This window comes from Emys orbicularis, chromosome 3 (genome assembly GCF_028017835.1).
Source record: "Emys orbicularis isolate rEmyOrb1 chromosome 3, rEmyOrb1.hap1, whole genome shotgun sequence".
In the NCBI taxonomy this organism is placed as follows: Eukaryota; Metazoa; Chordata; order Testudines; family Emydidae; genus Emys; species Emys orbicularis.
Genome location: NC_088685.1, coordinates 16,889,331 through 16,907,224, shown reverse-complemented (window position 1 = coordinate 16,907,224; position 17,894 = coordinate 16,889,331). Strand labels below are relative to the sequence as shown.

Here is a 17,894-nt window from a genome sequence, read left to right as displayed (position 1 = left end):
GTCATTTTATTTGTTTGACTTCACTACAATAATATGAGGAAAAATATATATTCCTCATGGATGCCATTTAACATTTAGTGTGTTCATCCTTAATCTGCCTGTCGTGATATGATGCTATCTTCGTTATTGGAGCAGACGTTTTTCCTTACATATACTCCACCTATTAAATCTTTAAATATCTATCCACTGACTGTGAGAAATTGTTTTTGTATGTATAAAATATTTTCTATCACAAATCTGCATTTTAACTTTTCAGTGTTACATTTCATATAGACATTGTACACGATGACCTGCAGCCTTTGGCACAATGAAGAACTAAATAAATAAACCAAAAGACTGGATCTCAGCATACATTCTCCCAAGACACTGGCCTCTGTTCTGCAGACTCACTGACAGTTGTAATCAGTCAGATATGCAACGGTTAGTCACGTCAGATAGTCAAAACTGCAAACTCTTTCAAGACAGGAAAAGGTGGGCGTACAACAGTGACTCAATAAAACAGTCAGCAATCTCAGGCCTTATTGCTCATTTAAGCTGCTACTTTACCAGAATCTTAAAACCCCTTCTTTTTTTTTTTTTAGCCAGTGACTTTTTTCCCCCTCTCGTTGAACTCTGAAGGCAGTCAATCAAAACACAAATCTTAAACAATATGTAAGAGCGCAAAACTTAATGCAATCAGTTCAAACCCTAACACAGAACAGGTCTTTGGCTGTCAAATCTAGTAACTGATCTTTCTTTTCAAGCCAAGTCATACACTTTCAAAACCTGCCTGAGACACACATCATTTACTATCAAGCGTACGACTTCAGACGATCTTGGCCATATTTTTCTAAGAGCAAGCGACAGAGAATGTTTCAAGAGAATAGAACTGTCATGTAGAGTAAAATAACTTTCCAGGTGGAACTGTGCTCCAGTTGTGCCCATTTCTCCAACAGACACAAGTGAGAGTGAAGTCTGTGAGTTCCAGGCTCTGGCAGGGGGGATGGAAAACCAAAAAGGTTAAATTCTGGTAGCAGGCAGCAACGAGAGCATGTGGAAGTAGTTGGCTGCCCTCATCCTCGCTACTCTAGAAAAAGGTAGAGAGAGACCCTTCTGCAGGTCTCTCAAAACTGACATTGCAGAGAAGAGTAACTATAGAGGAATAGTAGGAATTTAACCTATTGCTTACACAAAAATTCACCGGTGACATTTCACCCATTTGTACAGGGGTGGCTACAGCAGACATCTATGGGAGCTTCCAAGTGCATCTACAGACAGAATTTGGTCCTACCATATTATGGTTTTATTAATATGTCAAATAGCCATAAAAGCCTGTCTAGATTAAAAAAACAACACGATAAAGCACACTGCTTGTGACAGTTTGAAAATTCATTCTACAGCTAGACAAGTGCTGCAAGATTTTCTATCCCAAAAATATCTCTGCATAATACAATGGCCAAAAAATACACACTTCATATAAAGGGCTATATTTTGCCTTCTGCCAAGGCCTGTGCGCATGTCTAAATTATCATCCTGCCAAAGCCTAACTACGAGCAGTTGAGCACGTCTAATTTGAAAGGGGGAGAGTTTTCTTTTCCCTACTTGATATTCTTAGCTACACAGATGCAATAATGTATCAGCATTCAGGAAGTCTCAGCTAACCAATTCACTGCTTTTTGTAGGACAAGGGCCCAATCCTCAAGGTGCTGAGCACCCTCTACTTCCAGTGAAGCCTAAGGGGATTGAAGGCATTCGGCACCTTTTCAAGAGGTGCTCTACACATTATAGGATTGGGCCCAAAGTACATTTCATAGGATTATGTATTTGTGTGAACACTTACGCTTTCCACAGTTAGATTTAATTGATTTTCTGTCTATCTTTCATCAGCTGCAAAATCTTTCTATGTACCTTTTTTTAATAGCTTTCTCTGTGCCCTTAAAAATGTAAACTATTTACTTCTGGTAGCTAATGAATAATTATAGTACTCTTTAATGAGCCTCACAGGGTAAGAAATTATTTGGCACTCTTGCTTGAATGTGTCCCCAAACTGTGCATTCTTTGTCATTAACACATGTGAGTGCAACTGACATAGTAATGGGCAAGCCTGACATATGTTGGAGCCTAAAGCTAACAAGAGAAATTAGCTTGGAAGCAGACTTGGCGACCTGTGGAGGTGTTGCATATTTTTTTCATCCAGATGCTAATGTGATTAATTCAAAATATCAAGACACAAAAAAATGAAGGGCCTGATCCAAAACCCATTGAAGATGGGAGTCATTCCATTGACTCCAATGGACTTTGGATCAGGCCCCTAAGGATAAGTTACTGCCCTACACCCTCGCATAAGCAACTCCCATTGAGACTAATGGGACTTCTGCATACACATTTAGGACCCAGTGTTAGGATACTTGTATTTCCCCATCCAAAAAAGTGTTTGTGTTGCCATGGGATAGAAAATAAATAAACAAAACGGTGAAGTTGCAGGTAATCTCTTCTATTGGATAATATTCAAATGTGCAGACGTCAGAGCATCCCCATGGGTCATGGGAAAGAAGGGAAACGGAGAGAAGGTAAAGAGGTAGGTTGATGATTCAGACTTGACGATTACATTTAGAGATACAAAGATCAAAGGGGGAGCTATTTTGAAAGATGTAAACTTAAAGTCAGAAACAGGTGTGGATTAGTTTCTTGCCTCTGAAAAATGACTTCTTTACTTTTTTATTTTTCCTATCCAACTTCATGCAGCCACCAACATTCTTCTCTGCTCTATGTGTAGCTTTCTCACGTCTGTTTGCTACTACTGTTTGCTTTCCTGCTATTTTAAGTGGTGTTATAAAAATCTATCATTAATGATAACTCTCTCTCTCTGTTCTGTCTAAGTCTGGAAGACAAGTCTGGACCAATTTCTCCATCCTGCCTCTGGCAGGAGAATGTGGCATTTCAGATCTTCCACCAAGTCCCGGCTGCTTCAAAGGAAAATCCCTACTTTCTTCCGTTAAGATCATAAGAAATATAGGGGGAGGGGGTCAGCTCTGTTTGGACATAATTACACTTCATCAAAAGAAGCTTTCTTCATCTTCCATGCGTGAAAAGTCTGCAAGCAGTTAAGTCTGTCTTTTTTCTTTCTTTTTTTTTAAATATAAAAATTGCTATTTGGGAAACTAGCCAAAACTCAGAAAGCCAATATAGTAAAAGAGTGCACACCCTTTGTTTTTCTTTGAAGTTTCTTAAATAAATATGTTGAGAGTTTGTAAAGTACACTATCACTTTTCCATAGATTTTACCCAGATTGATCAGAGAAAACTTCTTAACCAAAGACTGAAGAACACAAAAGATAAATGAAACTACTTTGGCCAAATATGAAAAGTGTTTATATATATATAATTAAAATTAAAATATGTGTGCATATGTATATAGTGCCAGATCCTTTAGATACTCTACTTCATTTCCTATGTTTTAATAAAAAAGTATATTTCATAGGTTTCAAATGAGATTCAGAGCACACAGGTAGTACATCATATGTCAGTTCTTTTTCAACACTTGTTATGGGATATAACTACTGTACTTTTATTGTAAGGCTGCACTGGTGGTGGAGCCAGAGAACCTTCAAATTTAATCCATCAATGGAAAGACAAAAGCAGACAGTAACTTTTTTTTTTTTAAAGGAAGTAAGATAAATGGAAGAGAAGAAGAACACCTTATCCTAGAGGGTAGTGAACTCCATTTTTATATCATATTACCTTTGCAGTAGAGTGGTCCTTTATTATACATAATTTCAAAAAACTTAAAAGCTAAAAAGTACACATTATTGGCCACATTCCTAAAATAAAATCTACTCACTGGAAACAGTCCATATTGAATCATTTTTATCAAACACTTATAATTGTAACAATGTGCCATCTGATGTGAACTATAGAGGCAGTTGTCAGAGGTTTGACTTTCTCTGATAAACGATCGCTCTGTCAAAGCTGGATTGCAACTCCTCTACATAGGGTATTATTATAAAATTAGCATTTTTGTTAATTTTGCAACAGAGTGTGTGACCTTTTTTTTCCCTGGATGACTTTTTAAAAACTAAATATTACATTAACTATACAAAAAATATTTAGGCTGAATCAGTGGCCTGATATAGCAAACCCCTCTGAGGATTCCTTCAGTAAAAACTGACAAGTTAGTTTCCTTCAAGCAGGGCTGGCTCTAGGCACCAGCTTACCAAGCAGGTGCTTGGGGCGGCCACTTCGGAGAGGGGCGGCACGTCCAGCTGTTCGGCGGCAATTCGGCGGACGGTCCCTCGCTCCTGCTCGGAGCGAAGGACCTCCCGCTGAATTGCCGCCGCAGATCGCGATCGCGGCTTTTTTGTTTGTTTGTTTGGCTGCTTGGGGCGGCCAAAACCCTGGAGCCGGCCCTGCCTTCAAGGCATCCTTTCAGTCATTAACTCAAATTTTAAAGCAGCTGCAAGAATTTTAAAAGGAAATTCTTTTCAATCTTTGCCTTGGTTATAAAAGCTTCTTATGACTGGAGTATAGATTTCAGATTAGAGGAAGCTCTTAAGCAGCAAAGAGACAACTTCAGGGCTCTAAATCTTTAGGAAACTAGAAAGTTATAATCTCTGCCATTCTGATGTAAGCAATGTATATTAGAGGTTAAATTTCATTCAAACCAAAAGCCTACAACCAAGGTTAATAAAGTTAAGCAAGCTACGGACAGGGAACATAAGATTGCATGTTGCTGCACATGTGGAGCCTGATTCAAAGCATGCTGAAGTCAATGGAAGGCCCTATGGGATTAGGCCCATAAAATGTATGGCCTATAGCTAAGGCCCTACCAAATTCACGACCATGAAAAACGTGTCACGGACCGTGAAATCTGGTCTCCCTCTGTGAAATCAGCTCTTTTGTGTGCTTTTACTCTACACTATACAGATTTCATGGCGGAGATTAGTGTTTCTCAAATTGGGGGTCCTGACCCAAAAGGGAGTTGCAGGGGGGTCGCAAGGCTATTTGGGGGGGGGCATGGAATTGCTATCCTTACTTGTGTGCTGCCTTCAGCGCTGGATGGCCAGAGAGCAATGGCTGCTGACTGAGGGCCTGGCTCTGCAGACAGCAGTGCAGAAGTAAGGGTGGCAATATCATACCATGCCATCCCTACTTCTGCGCTGCCGCTGACTGCGGCTCTGCCTTCAGAACTGGATTCCTGGCCAGCAGCTGCCACTCTCCAGCTGCCCAACTCTGAAGGCAGTGCCACCACCAGCAGCAGCGCAGAAGTAAGGGCAGCCATACCGCAACCCCCACACACAATAACCTTGTGAGCCCCCCATACACACAACTCCTTTTTGGGTCAAGACCCCTACAATTACAACACCTGACATTTCAGATTTAAATAGCTGGAATCATGAATTTTATGATTTTTTAAATCCTATGACAATGAAATTGACCAAAATGGACTGTGAATTTGGTAGGGCCCTACCGATAGCACATGTAAGATGCAAAGAACATAACGATAGCTCTTCCTGCTACCAGTTAAGAGGCTGCTTTACTGCTACAGGAGCACATGCATTTTTCTTCTCTCATTACCATGGCCTGAAATCTGTTGTGTGACTTCATGTAACTCAGAACATGAAACTCTTCACTTCATTCTCCCCTCCCAATATGAGTAAAATATAGAACCAGGGCAGTAAATATTTTTTTTCAAAATTCAGATGTCATAAAAACAAGCAAAAAATGTCAGGAGTCAGAAAAACCTGGCAAGGTGCAAAGACAACAAACTCAGTCTGGACAAATGCTGAAGTCTGTGAATAAAACCTGCATTTATCCTTGTAAATGAAAGGCTGATGGGGATTTATTTACAGACTAATCCGTATTTCATTGTGGAATCAGTTTGACTTCTCGACTGCATTTGTTATTCATTCTAAAAATATAAAATGTAACAGCGTACCTCTTCCACTCCTGCCCACAAATCTTAGGTCATTAAACCTGGCCACTTGGTTCTTCATCACAGCAGAGGCGTTCCTCAGCTCTGCAGAATAGTTTTCATCATTTCCAGCCATGACGGTGACCACGGTCCCATCAGGTACTTCTCCTAAAGCCACCACCTGTGACAATGGGGAGACAGCAATAATTCTTGAAATTAGGTTTGAAAATGTTTGTCTTTGTTGCAGTTTACACATCTGCACCTTCGGTATTAAGCTCTGCGGTGGTTGTTGCTGTCAACTGTGGTCAATAGTCATGAGCCAGCTGAGTAAGCAATAAATCGTTACATCAAACAGAAAAACATCTCATAATGTCTCGCTTTCTCATAGTCTAATAGAGGGTCCTTCTTTGTTGTACCTATTCAGAAATGTTCAGTATCTTTATGGGGAGTATATGGTTTAATAAATCCTCAAAGCCAACTTTGTTCTTTGCAGCTCGTGTGCAGTGGGAAAACATGAAATATGGCTCCTATCCATAAATCATACATGAGAATGCATTTGAAATGGAAAGTTGGATATTATTATCAGCAGCCATTTTGCTCTGCAATTCTGTTCTATTTAAACTCTTAGACTGGCTCCCATCACGGTAGTATCTGAGCACTTGATCATGTCAGATTTCACCAGAGAAACTGGGTTAGGCCTAAAGAGTTGGAGGGGAGACCTCCAAATAACATCTAGCTGCAGCGGGGAGTAGTGCTGGGGCTTCAATAAATGGCACACCTCCTTTGGAAGAGTTCTCCAACATTCTGTTATGGAGCGTTGTGCTGCTGGAACTGACATCTTTCAGATACAACATAAAACCAAGAGCCTATCCACTTGTAGCTGTTAAAGATCTTGTAGCACTTGTCTCAAGAGTAGGGTGTGGTTAACTCTGGTGTATTGTTCTAATTCTAACTTGGGTGACAACACTATACCAACATAATATGACCTTGTATTTCAAATATATATGATATTCTCACTTCTTGTCCTACAGATTGTGTACTGCTGGAGTAGGCTATTAAACAGATACTGAATTTCAGTGCAGCCAGAAGTGAGAACAGATTATTATATTCTGTTCTGAAAATGCTTTGGGATATAAAATAGTATTTTTATATTTAAATTAGAACATGAGCACTGATTCACTATGAAAGTTCATTTCAACGTTACTTCAAATAGGATGCAATGATTCTCCACAACAGTACTAAGCAAATAATTTTCCTATGCCCTTTACTGTAACATTACTAACACCAAATATAAATGTGTAACAAATAGAGTCACAAATTTTGTACATGAGAGTTTTAAAACTTTTTATAAAAATACTTGGCCTGAGACATTCTAGCTTATGATTCTACTGAACCCTGTCCCTTTACAATTACTACCGTTTGATGGTCAGATATTATTTTTTTATTATTCAGACTACAAAACCAGGTGATGATCAACTCTTTTTTTCTGAAATACACTCTATGATATTTTGTAATCAATTCAACTTTAACTGTCTTTCCCAAATATGATCATGTCTGAAACTAATAAGTTCAGGTCAAATCATACCATCAATTAAGTAGAAATAATTAACAGCTCTGAATAAATATGGACGGCATGATATAACCCTGTGTGCTGAACAGCAACAAAAATAGTGTCAAATGTATACCAAATTTGAAATATACATTAATTGATAGATTCCATTACTAAAAATTATTGCTCTGATGATCTGAATCGGAGCAAGCATGTAGCAAAGCTGATGCACTGCATATGATGGATTAAACTGATGCTTGTATAATTTTCCAAAGACCACCTAACACACAAAGGGAGTGTTGCCACTAACTTCGGTGAAGCAGGATTTCACCCCAAAAATTACTGTAAAGTGATTTTAATGTCACTGACCACAAGAACATAGGAACTGACATATTGAATAAGGCCCATGGTCCATCTAGCCCGGAGGTTCTCAAACTTTTGTACTGGTGCCCCCGTCACATAACAAGCCTCTGAGTGTGACACACACACCCTCATCAATTAAAAACCCTTTTTAATGTATTTAACACCATTATAAATGTTGGAGGCAAAGCGGGGTTTGGGATGGAGGCTGACAGCTCGCGACCCCCCATGTAATAATCTCACAACCCCCTGAGGGATCCCAACCCCCAGTTTGAGAACCCCTGATCTAGCCCAATATCCTGTCTCTCACAGCTGCCAGAACCAGATACGTCAGACCAAGGTGCTAGAAACCCCACAATAGCCAGATGTGGGATAATCTGCCCGCCTACCCTCTACTAGTCAGAGTTTGGTTTAAACCGTGAAGCATGAGGTTTCATATCACTTCTAAAAAAAAATTAAGTTTTGAGTTTTGACTATTACAACTCTGGATATTCTTGTTATCCATATACATGTCCAATGTGAGTTACAAAAAACTTCAACACATTACATCCAGAAAAGCAAAAGAAACTCAGAGCAGAGAAGGAAGTGCAAGTCTGTCAAGGGGCCTCAAGAAGAGGGAGTGAAATTACTCTGTCCTCAACTCACCTCCTTGTGTCTATGTATTATGCAGCAGATCAAATATTGGGTAAGACTGATCACAATCTGTCTTGAACCCTCGTAATAATGAATAATATAGATTGCTATCTGGACACAATGGAATGAGCATGAGTAAGAAAAAATACTCTTCGAAGGCCCTTCTATCTTGACCCCTCAACGTCTTCATTTTCAGTGGGTTTCACTCTGATCCGTAAGTGGGGGTTTTTAAAAAAAAAATGTTGTCTATTTAAGTTCAATTTGTCATTTTAAACAGCAGTACAATTTGTGTACGACACTTCTTGAGTCATAGTGCTAGCATGCTGCTCATACCTAATATGCACCGACATTATTCTTAATGTACAGCATCCTTTGACACACTGTTATGTAATGTCACTGAATATTATTCTTACTGAGAACAGACACAGGGAGCTCTGGGTGCAAACATGAAACTTTGTCTAATAAAACAAAGTTCCATCATACTGCACAAAATATTTCTCTACTACCGAGTAAGAATAATACATTTACCACTGCCATTTTACATTTTTTGTAATGAAATATTAATAGGCTATGGCACATATGTAATGTCACTGTTCTGGCCCATAGCTTTACAAAAAAGTCAGAAAGTTAGAAAAATACATATTATTTATCCACTTTTTAAATTAAGAATAACTTTATGTATTGAAAGACTTTTTGTGTAAAGAAGTGAACTTGAGTTGGCAGTTTTTATGCCACGTATCAACCTAAATGATTTAAAATATCTTAGACAGAAAATCAAGGATTATAATGCATTGCAAAAAAAAAGGCAGTAGTACTAATCATTAAACATAAATATCTAAGAGTAGCTACTCTGTGGGCTATTTAGCTATTTTTCAAAGATTAATATCTCAGCCATTTAAAAATATTTATTTTCAAAAAGGCACCAATCCATACTAAAATACCTATAAATTCTGATGACTAAAAATTAAGCATTTGGGGGTTTTTTTAGCTAGGTCTCAGCAAAAAGGCACATGGAACCACAAAACACAAATCTTAGAATTTGAAAATGACTTTATCAATGCATGTACTTTTTCGAATAACAATTCATGTCTGGTCTGGCAACCTGTTTGCCAGTTTCAGTCCCATGGGATTTGAAATGGCCAAGGTATGTACACTGAAGACTGACGTTATAAATGTGAAGCAAAAATACTACACAATAATATTATGTAGTAAGACTCTTTACATAGTAAAAAGATTGTTTCCAGAAAGAGCTCGTGTACATGATATTAGCTGTTTTCAAACACTACTATCTCTATCATTTCAATACCTTTGCTTGTAAAAATACTAAAAGACATTATTCGCATAAAGGGCTCCCAGAATGTAAAACCTCCTATATTACAAATAATGTCTTTTCTTGCCTAGAGTTTGCCAAAAGAGCATCTGAAGCTATTAAAAATATTTTAATGGTCTATAACTTAAAACAGAATAACTGATTTGCACTACTTTTTGTTTAAAAAAATACATCTGGACTGACAATTTATACACCAAGTTCAGCTTGAAGCTATTTAAAACAGCTGAGTTATAAACTCTGGAAACTGGGGGTTAGAGTGAAACGCTGACAGACCCTTAACTACTGGTGCTACTGGATATAGCTTGAATACTGTACATTGATTTTTTCTTGATTGTTGTTATCTTATGTCAACTAATGCTTTTTGCTACTATCAGCTTCTTGCAGGACAACAAAGAACATACAAGCCTGGTGTAATAATTCTGTCTTTGCGTGTCTCAGTAAGATGATACTGAAAGAATTGTCAACTGAGGGACAAATCCTGTTATCCCAACTCAAGTAAGTAGGCCCATTGACTACTATGGAACTACTTGTGAATAACGTGAACATGATTTGGCCCCAGTCCCATTGTCCCAATTTCCTTTATATCTTAGCCACCTGAACATTATTAAGCAGTTACAAAGCTATGTTAATAAGTGCATTGTTAACATTCTTCACTATAAAAATAGTTTGCACTAACTTAGTCTTACTACTCAGTATTTTAAACAAGAACTCCCTTCACAGCTCATGTAAATATTAATACTCCAATTCAAGTGTTTTACTAGCCAACATGATTTTAAAAAATTATAATCAAAACTATCACTGTTTATAACATACTTCCTTTCCTACAATTGATTTATATCTGTTTTTTTTAAATTAAAACAGTGGTATGTCCAAAGCACTTTTTAACTAGAGAATCCTATAATATAATTATGATATACTTAACACACCATTCAAAATATTATCATCAACATATTATTTATTGCCAATAAAACTTCAGTTGCCAATTTTTAAAAAGCATGCTGTATGTGAGCTAGTTACGGTACATCCCAGATCTGTATATATATATTTTGGTTAAAGATAACTGCTACTGTATTACATTAAGTTATAGTGATTTTTTTTGTTATATATGCATTTGGATTATTTCATCTTGAAATTGTGCAGAGTTACATATCATTTCAATTTATACAGTGAAAAGAAAACTGATGAAATATGTGTTCAAGATAATTGTTAAGTAAATGTAATTAGGATTTACAGTACAGTTTTTCAGTAGTAAATAAAGGTAATACATACAGAATGTATACATAATGCATGCACATATATTCTCTGTGTAAAAATACAGATGTATGTAAATGTGCACATGCTTTATAGCTGAGTGGTGGTGTAAGTGGTCAAAGAACTGCTCGTAGTCAATTTAATATCCCTGACACCTCAATAAACCGGATAAATCTATGCAGGTCTGTCAATAGGTACCTGTATGGCCTTTATTACTGTAGTATTTGACTATTGTGCATACTGAATACTTCATCCAATTTAGCTAGTGTGTGCTTAAATATATATAGACAGAGAGGGACTGGGAAATGCTCTAAACACATCTGTCCTTTTATCAGGTTTAAATGTGCTTTTTTGTAACCATATCTTGTGTCATATTAGGTTCATATTTTTCTCCTAAACTTTTTAATCCAGCAGATGTGATAGTATCCTTTAAAGGTAAGTAAATAAGAAAAAGTAGAAGAAGATGATGCCTGACATTTCAAAAGAAGCCAGAGACAGATATAACTGCAATGTGTAATGTTTACTTCTGTGAACTATAACTTTAATACTAATCTAATCTAATCTAATCTAATCTAATCTAACAATGATCAAAATTACAATCAAGGTTACCTGAAATCTCCTCCTCCTTACCCCCAACCATCAGTGCCCTCTGAATAAGACTTGCTCAGGAAAAGTGATCTACACCTGATATTTGCCATGGCCCTTTAATGCTTGGCAAAGTTACAGAAATAGAAGATTTTCTAATGGCTCTGTTTAGCCTGTTCTCTGCAATCTCTAACAAGTGGGGCCCACAAAGACTACTAATCATTTAACGATCTTTCCCTGTCATATATGTGAGCTTCAGACAAATGTAGTCTGTTTCTGTCTGATATTAAAGCAAGCCATTCAATCTCCATGTCAGCTTTACATACACTTATTTTAACGTCAGTTTCCTTTACTGATGCTATTGATTTTTCACTTACAAATATATCCCCCTTAGTAATGATTACATCTCTATCGGTCAGGAACTACAGCACTCTTAGATAGTTATACTTTATTCTAGAAGATACTGATTCCAAACTCTTCTGCTTTTCAATGATTTTCAGGCAGGGTAACTATATTTTGCCAGGGATGCTGCAATAGCAGGAGGTTGGAGGGGTTTCGATTTTACACAGGCAGTAAAATCCAAAATTGCGAAGTTTAGATCTGCTAATTCCGGTGCTGGGTTTTGGACTGACTCAGGTGCTGATGGACAGGCACAGGTGCCTTGGGACAGCCGAGTTACTACTCATTTCACCACTGAAGGAATTGAAAGAAATCTGCAGCGGAAAGTTTGGTGGGAGGGTAAAGGCTTGCTTAAAAGCAAGCACACAAACAACCACACAATAATCCTTTCTTAACATTAGCGGAGTGTGCGGATGTCGACTGAAAATGAAAAGCAACATTCCCGATTTAGATCTGGGTGGTATTTATTATCTAAATAGCGTATGATGTTACTGATAACTTATGCACTGTCCCCTGCCAAAATGAACGTCTTCTGGACAGACACTTCCTAACTTGTCCAGCAGGAGAAGTGAAGGGGCACCATCTCCCATTGGGAGGGCAAGAGCTCTGTCCTCTCTCCCCACTCTTAGCCCCTTTGTAGATCCCAGTTTTAAAATCTGGATAATTTTTCTACCCCTAGCTTAGGAGGATCTGTTCTCCAGAAGCAGCTGTAAAACAGTGTAACTCCGGGAGTCAGCAACACCTCCCCCTACCTCCTCACACAACGAAATACAAATAGCTTGACGCTTCGCAAAAAGTAAGTTCAACCTGACACCTAGAGAGACACACCCAAGTGAAAAAGAGAAAAAAAGTTCCATCAGGGACGTGGGTCCTTCTCCTGGTGTCCTTCCTAAATCAACAGCAGGGCACGCACACACAACACCATCAAACCCTGCTTCATACCCGTGAATACATCAATTAACATGCCTTTAGAAATTGTGAAAGGAAGGGGGCAGACCTTTGGTGCTGAAACGGAGGAGAGGGAACATTTGGAGGAAGCTCAAAGCCACCCCTTTTCCTCTCCCCTTTCTTATAACCCTATACATTGCTTTGGGGATGGGTAAATCCCCGCACCTACTTGAAAAATATTCTGCATCCAGTCCCCCTGTTACTTAGAGGTTGCACTGCTCATGTGGTTAGGGGGTGCACGGAGTTAGAAGGTGCATTGTTCTGGTAGGCAGTATACGGTGGAGTGAGGCGTTAGCTGCCTTGACCTGGTAGTTTTGGGGTGTCTGGGATGTCAATGGAGAAGCGGGTTCAGTGGGTGCTAAGGAGTGTATGACTGTTGTGGGGGGCATTAATGGAGAGGCACTGTTGGTGGTTAGGAGATGGTGGTGTGAATGGAGGGTAGTTAGATGATGCCTACGGTGGTTGAGAGTGTACGCTTGCTAATGGGAGGCGTCAGCCTGTGCATTGCCTGGTGGTTGGGGGTGCCCGGTCGTTATAGGGGGTGGGTAGTTAGTTGATGCACTGCCTTGTGGCGAGGGCGTATGTGGTTGTTAAATGAGAATTAAGGATTCCTTTTTCCTTGTGGCTAGGGGTGTACTGCTAGCAAGGGGGGGCTGCTCGAAGGGAGGTGGCCCTGCGGGTCAGGGGTCTATGCAGTGCCCTGTGGAATGAGAGGATGCAGTGCCCATTGCCCTGGTGCCTAACGGGCACGGTTGTTTGTGAGGGGCTCCTAAGGGGTGCACAGTCGTTGTGGGGGCACATGGGTGTTAAAGGGGGCCGAGAGAGGACACACAGCCCTTGCTGCAGGGGGTGTATAACTGTTCACGGGAGGGGGGGAGCGGCAGGCTCGCCTGGCCCTGGTCGCTAGCGGAGGAGGCTGCAGGGCACACCGAGCGTGTGTGTGTGTGTGGGGGGGGGGGGGGTCTTACCTTGAATGCCACCGGGAGGGTCTTGTTGCAGCGCCAGTGCGAGGGCAGCACGGAGCACAGGAAGTTCGGGCTGTCGGTCCGGACCAGCTCGGCGGGGTGATCGGCGATGATCTCCACCATGGTGCGGTTATCGTGGGGGCGCAGCCTGGGCACGGCCGCCGCCGCCTCTTGCTGCTGCTGCTGCTGCTGCTGCTGGGCTGCTACTACCGGGCTCACTTCGCTCATCTTGCCGGGCTGCAGGCTGCTGGAGGGGGGGCTGAACCTCCGGCTGGTGCTGGGATCTACGGGAATACGCATCACAACAGCCACAAGTTAGCGAGCTGAGGGGGCGGTGGGGGGGTCACTGGAGGAGGCGTGTAGTGGGGGGGTGAAAAAAGGGGTGAATGGAGAAGTGGAGGGGAGAGGACGGGGAGGAAAGCGCAGGAGCGGGTTAAATGCAGGAGGGGGGAAATCACAGCTAAAAAGGGGGGTGATGTGGCTGATTTGGGGGCGAGTCTGCAGCCTGGAGGAATGGGGGACACAGTGTCTGGCTGTGGGATCCTAGGGCTGCCCCCCTCTTAGCAAAGCCCAGCTGGAAACTGCATGGTCCCGGGTCTTCCTTCCTTGTTCAGTCTCTCTTGCTCTTTTCCCTTCCCTCCTTCCAGCCACCGCGTCTTCCCTCAAGTGCTCGGGATTTCCTTCTTTTCTGTCTTTCCTTTTGTCTTTCCTCTTCTCCTTTTGGATTTTTAAAGGTTGCCCGGGAGAGGTAAAGCCGCTGCTGATTTCAGCTTCCCGGGTTGCTGCTGTTTGCAGGAGAAGCAGCAGCGAGAAGAGGAGGGTACGTTTCAGCTACTGAGAGGGGGTGCTAAGGGGAATGTCCCGTTTTCCTCCAAGGAAGTCTTCCCCCTCCACAAAAAAATCTTGATCGGAGAAAGTTTAGATGCCAAGTGACTTCTCGGCTTTTCCGATCATTAGTTTTTGCTTCAGGAGGGAGAGGGGGCTGGGGTGGGGGGTAAAAAGTTTTGAAAAGTGTCTCTGCAAAGCTGTTTCCCTTCCCCCAAAGCTACTTCAGCACAAACAAGAAAGTTCTCGGGTTTTTAGCCAGAAAAAAAAAAACGTAGTCAAAATACTAATAATTAAAAGAGAAACATTCGGAGGCTGCGTAAGGACGAGCAGGGCTTTTTTAAAAAGTTCAGACTTCCGACTCCCGGAAAAATAAGAGGGAAGAATAGACAGAAGCAGTTGTCAGGCTGTTTTCTAAAATACGCTCAAGTAACTTGTTGGAAAAGGGAGCTTTGGTGCACTCCGGTTCCTTGTAATTAAGTCGCGGCTATGTCCTAGTCCGTTCAGTCGAATAGACCAACAAAAATCTTTATTTTTCTTCCCTTGATTAATAACAACAACAAAAAGATAATTATTTTTTTTCTGAAAAACTGGTTTTAAAAAACTTCTTTTGGGTCCCAAAAGTTGAGGTCGGGGAGGATGAAGGAGCCGGAAAAAAAAAAGCCTCCGTTGTTGGTTTTTTTTTTTTTTTTTTTGTCCTAAATGTGGTTTTTTGGAGGCTGGGATTTCTAATGATTAGGTTTTTGTGGTTTATATATACAGGACTCTCTGGCTACGGCGATCGTTATGCTGATGAGAGTCAGCAGCACGTGGTGTCTCAACCCCGTCCTCATACTTCTGCAGCCTTCAAAATAAATAAAACAATGTGCATCCCCCACAGAAGAAGGAGCTTTGCTTTCAGGCGATCTCCCCCACCCGGGGACAGGACTAGAGGGAATGACAGGACTGTCTCCGATCTGTACTTCTCTCCGGGTTTTTCCGTTAACACATTTTTTGTTTGTTTTGAAAAAAGCCTGGACTATCTGGTTTGCCAACTAATAATACTTAATAATTTGGTGCCAAAGGGTTTTTTTTGTTGTTGTTGCTAAGACCCTGTCAGTCTAAAGCCTAAAACATTTCCTTGAATAAATGAAAGCTAGAAAACCCGCCCTTCAGACTATTAAGGTAAAGAGAGTCTGGTTTGTTTTCGCCCTTAAAAAAAAGGCAGATCTTATTAAAAACAATTTACATACCCAATAGTAAAAAAGTGTCAACGCCTCCCAGAGCAGATAACAACCTATCAAAACTCTCCCTCGAACTTACTTCGAGGTGCCACTTCCACCTTCTTGTACAAAGTAAGCGCTGTGGGTGGGGGGGTTAGCTGCGCGAAGTGCCGGTGTGGTTTGGGGTGATGGGAGGGGGGCTCCGCTTATGGTGCCTTTATGCAGCTTTTTCGCACACAATTCTGGGAGCATTTTCAGCACCATAAAACAAGTCTTTGGCCTTCCCCCGACGCTTTCCCCCCTTCCCCATGAAAAAACCTGCGTGTACCCAGGTAAATGATCCGAAAGCACACGTCTTAGGGACCCAGACCACAACACTCTCCTCTCTGCGCTTTATTCCAGCTGTAGGTTCTGCTGCCGGCTTGTTTTCACAATAGGGTCTGTGTCAACTTTCGAAACCAACCCGCAGTGCTACACATAGCGCATACATAAAATGATCCTCTCTGACGATTAACACAGGATTGAGTTATTCCCCACTACAACCACCGTCGCCTGTTATCTGACAAACATTAAAAAGGAAGGTGAAACTTCCGGAGCTTTGGTCTTTATTTATTTACTTACTTGCAATTAAAATGTTCAAAAGGATCTTTTTTTCGGTCACATGGGAGAGCTCTCGCTCTGTATACCGCTAAATGTGGTTGGCAACTCTGTGCTCATGTCTGCAATAGCACACGTCCTTGAAGGAAATGCAGCGGATGACATGTATTTGTTTATTATTTTCATTCTATCTCTTTTTTCCATGGTTAATATGTTTGATAGTAACCCCTGATCACCTGGGACGATCTTAGGTTTTTTTCTCTGTATACTTGTCAAATACGAAGTGGTGGTGATGGGGAGTTTACTATTCCTACGTGGACATATAAGTATGATGAATAAGTGCTCCCATACTTACCAACAAAACGGGCAAGATCCTGTCCAAAAGGAGAAGTGTGCACAGTGCCCCGAAATGGGGAATTTAACAAATCTGCAAGGAGCTGAGTAATTTAAAGGTTTTCAGAGCTCAAATAGAGTTGCAGTACAGTCAAATATTTTAAAATAGTTATTTTTGGTACTATGTTTATTATTGTGCTTTTTAACACCTTCCTTTTAGATGAGGGATAACATTTTCCATTAGGTAGAGGGTACAGGTGTTGGGCAGAAAAGAAAAAGTTAACAGGAACCGTATGTTTCCAAGTACAGAATTAATTGGACAGTAGTTATTTCAGTATTTCTTTAAAATAAGAAGATACATTTCCTCTTTTAATTAGTCACATCAGTATTTTTGCAGTTGCCTCCCTCCATACTAAAATTTAAAAAGTTAGTTAGGATAACTCAAAAGAAGTTATAGGAAGTAACCAGTGTAAGGTCACTTAAAATAGTCTATAGTTATTTATAATTTTTCCACTGACCACCCTAACAAAGTTTCAGGTACCTGGCACAGCTGATTTTTAGTCTCCTTGCAAAAATGTCTTTCTGCTTAACTTTTACACATTTAACTGGAACTTGCTAAAGCCTGGAACAGATCACAACTCAGAGCACTAGAATTTTATTGAAATTGTTATGGACACCTTAATAAAACTACCCATAATGTTTATGGACCTGCATAAAGGTTGTCTGGGATTCTTTTTATATGTCCTTTATGCTATGTTCTGAATTATATGAAACTTTGGCTTGGATTTGGCTGAAAGACACTTGGGCAGTGGTTCTCAAACTTTTGTACTGGTGACCCCTTTCACACAGCAAGTCTCTGAGTGCGACCCCCCCTTAGAAATTAAAAACACATTTTTTAATATTTAACTCTATTATAAATGCTGGACATGAAACGGGGCTTGGGGGTGGAGGCTGACAGCTCGCGACCCCCCATGTAATAACCTCATGACCCCCTGAGGGGTCACGACCCCCAGTTTGAGAACCCCTGC

At 40.5% G+C, this 17,894-nt stretch overlaps 1 protein-coding gene across 3 annotated transcripts in view; it reads right to left on the bottom strand.

The window, feature by feature from the left end:
* The window catches only part of RUNX2 (RUNX family transcription factor 2), a 198,315-nt gene that overhangs the window by 92,173 nt on the left and 88,248 nt on the right, over window positions 1-17,894 (bottom strand). For 2 of the 3 annotated variants that reach the window (XM_065400526.1, XM_065400527.1), the window contains exons 2-3: window positions 13,913-14,193; window positions 5,914-6,070 (exon numbers count right to left, since the gene is read on the bottom strand). In XM_065400526.1, the coding sequence (XP_065256598.1) occupies window positions 5,914-6,070; window positions 13,913-14,193 (438 nt within the window). Of the gene's footprint in view, window positions 1-5,913; window positions 6,071-13,912; window positions 14,210-17,894 lie in introns of those variants that run through there. The other variant, XM_065400528.1, reaches the window with a different exon arrangement.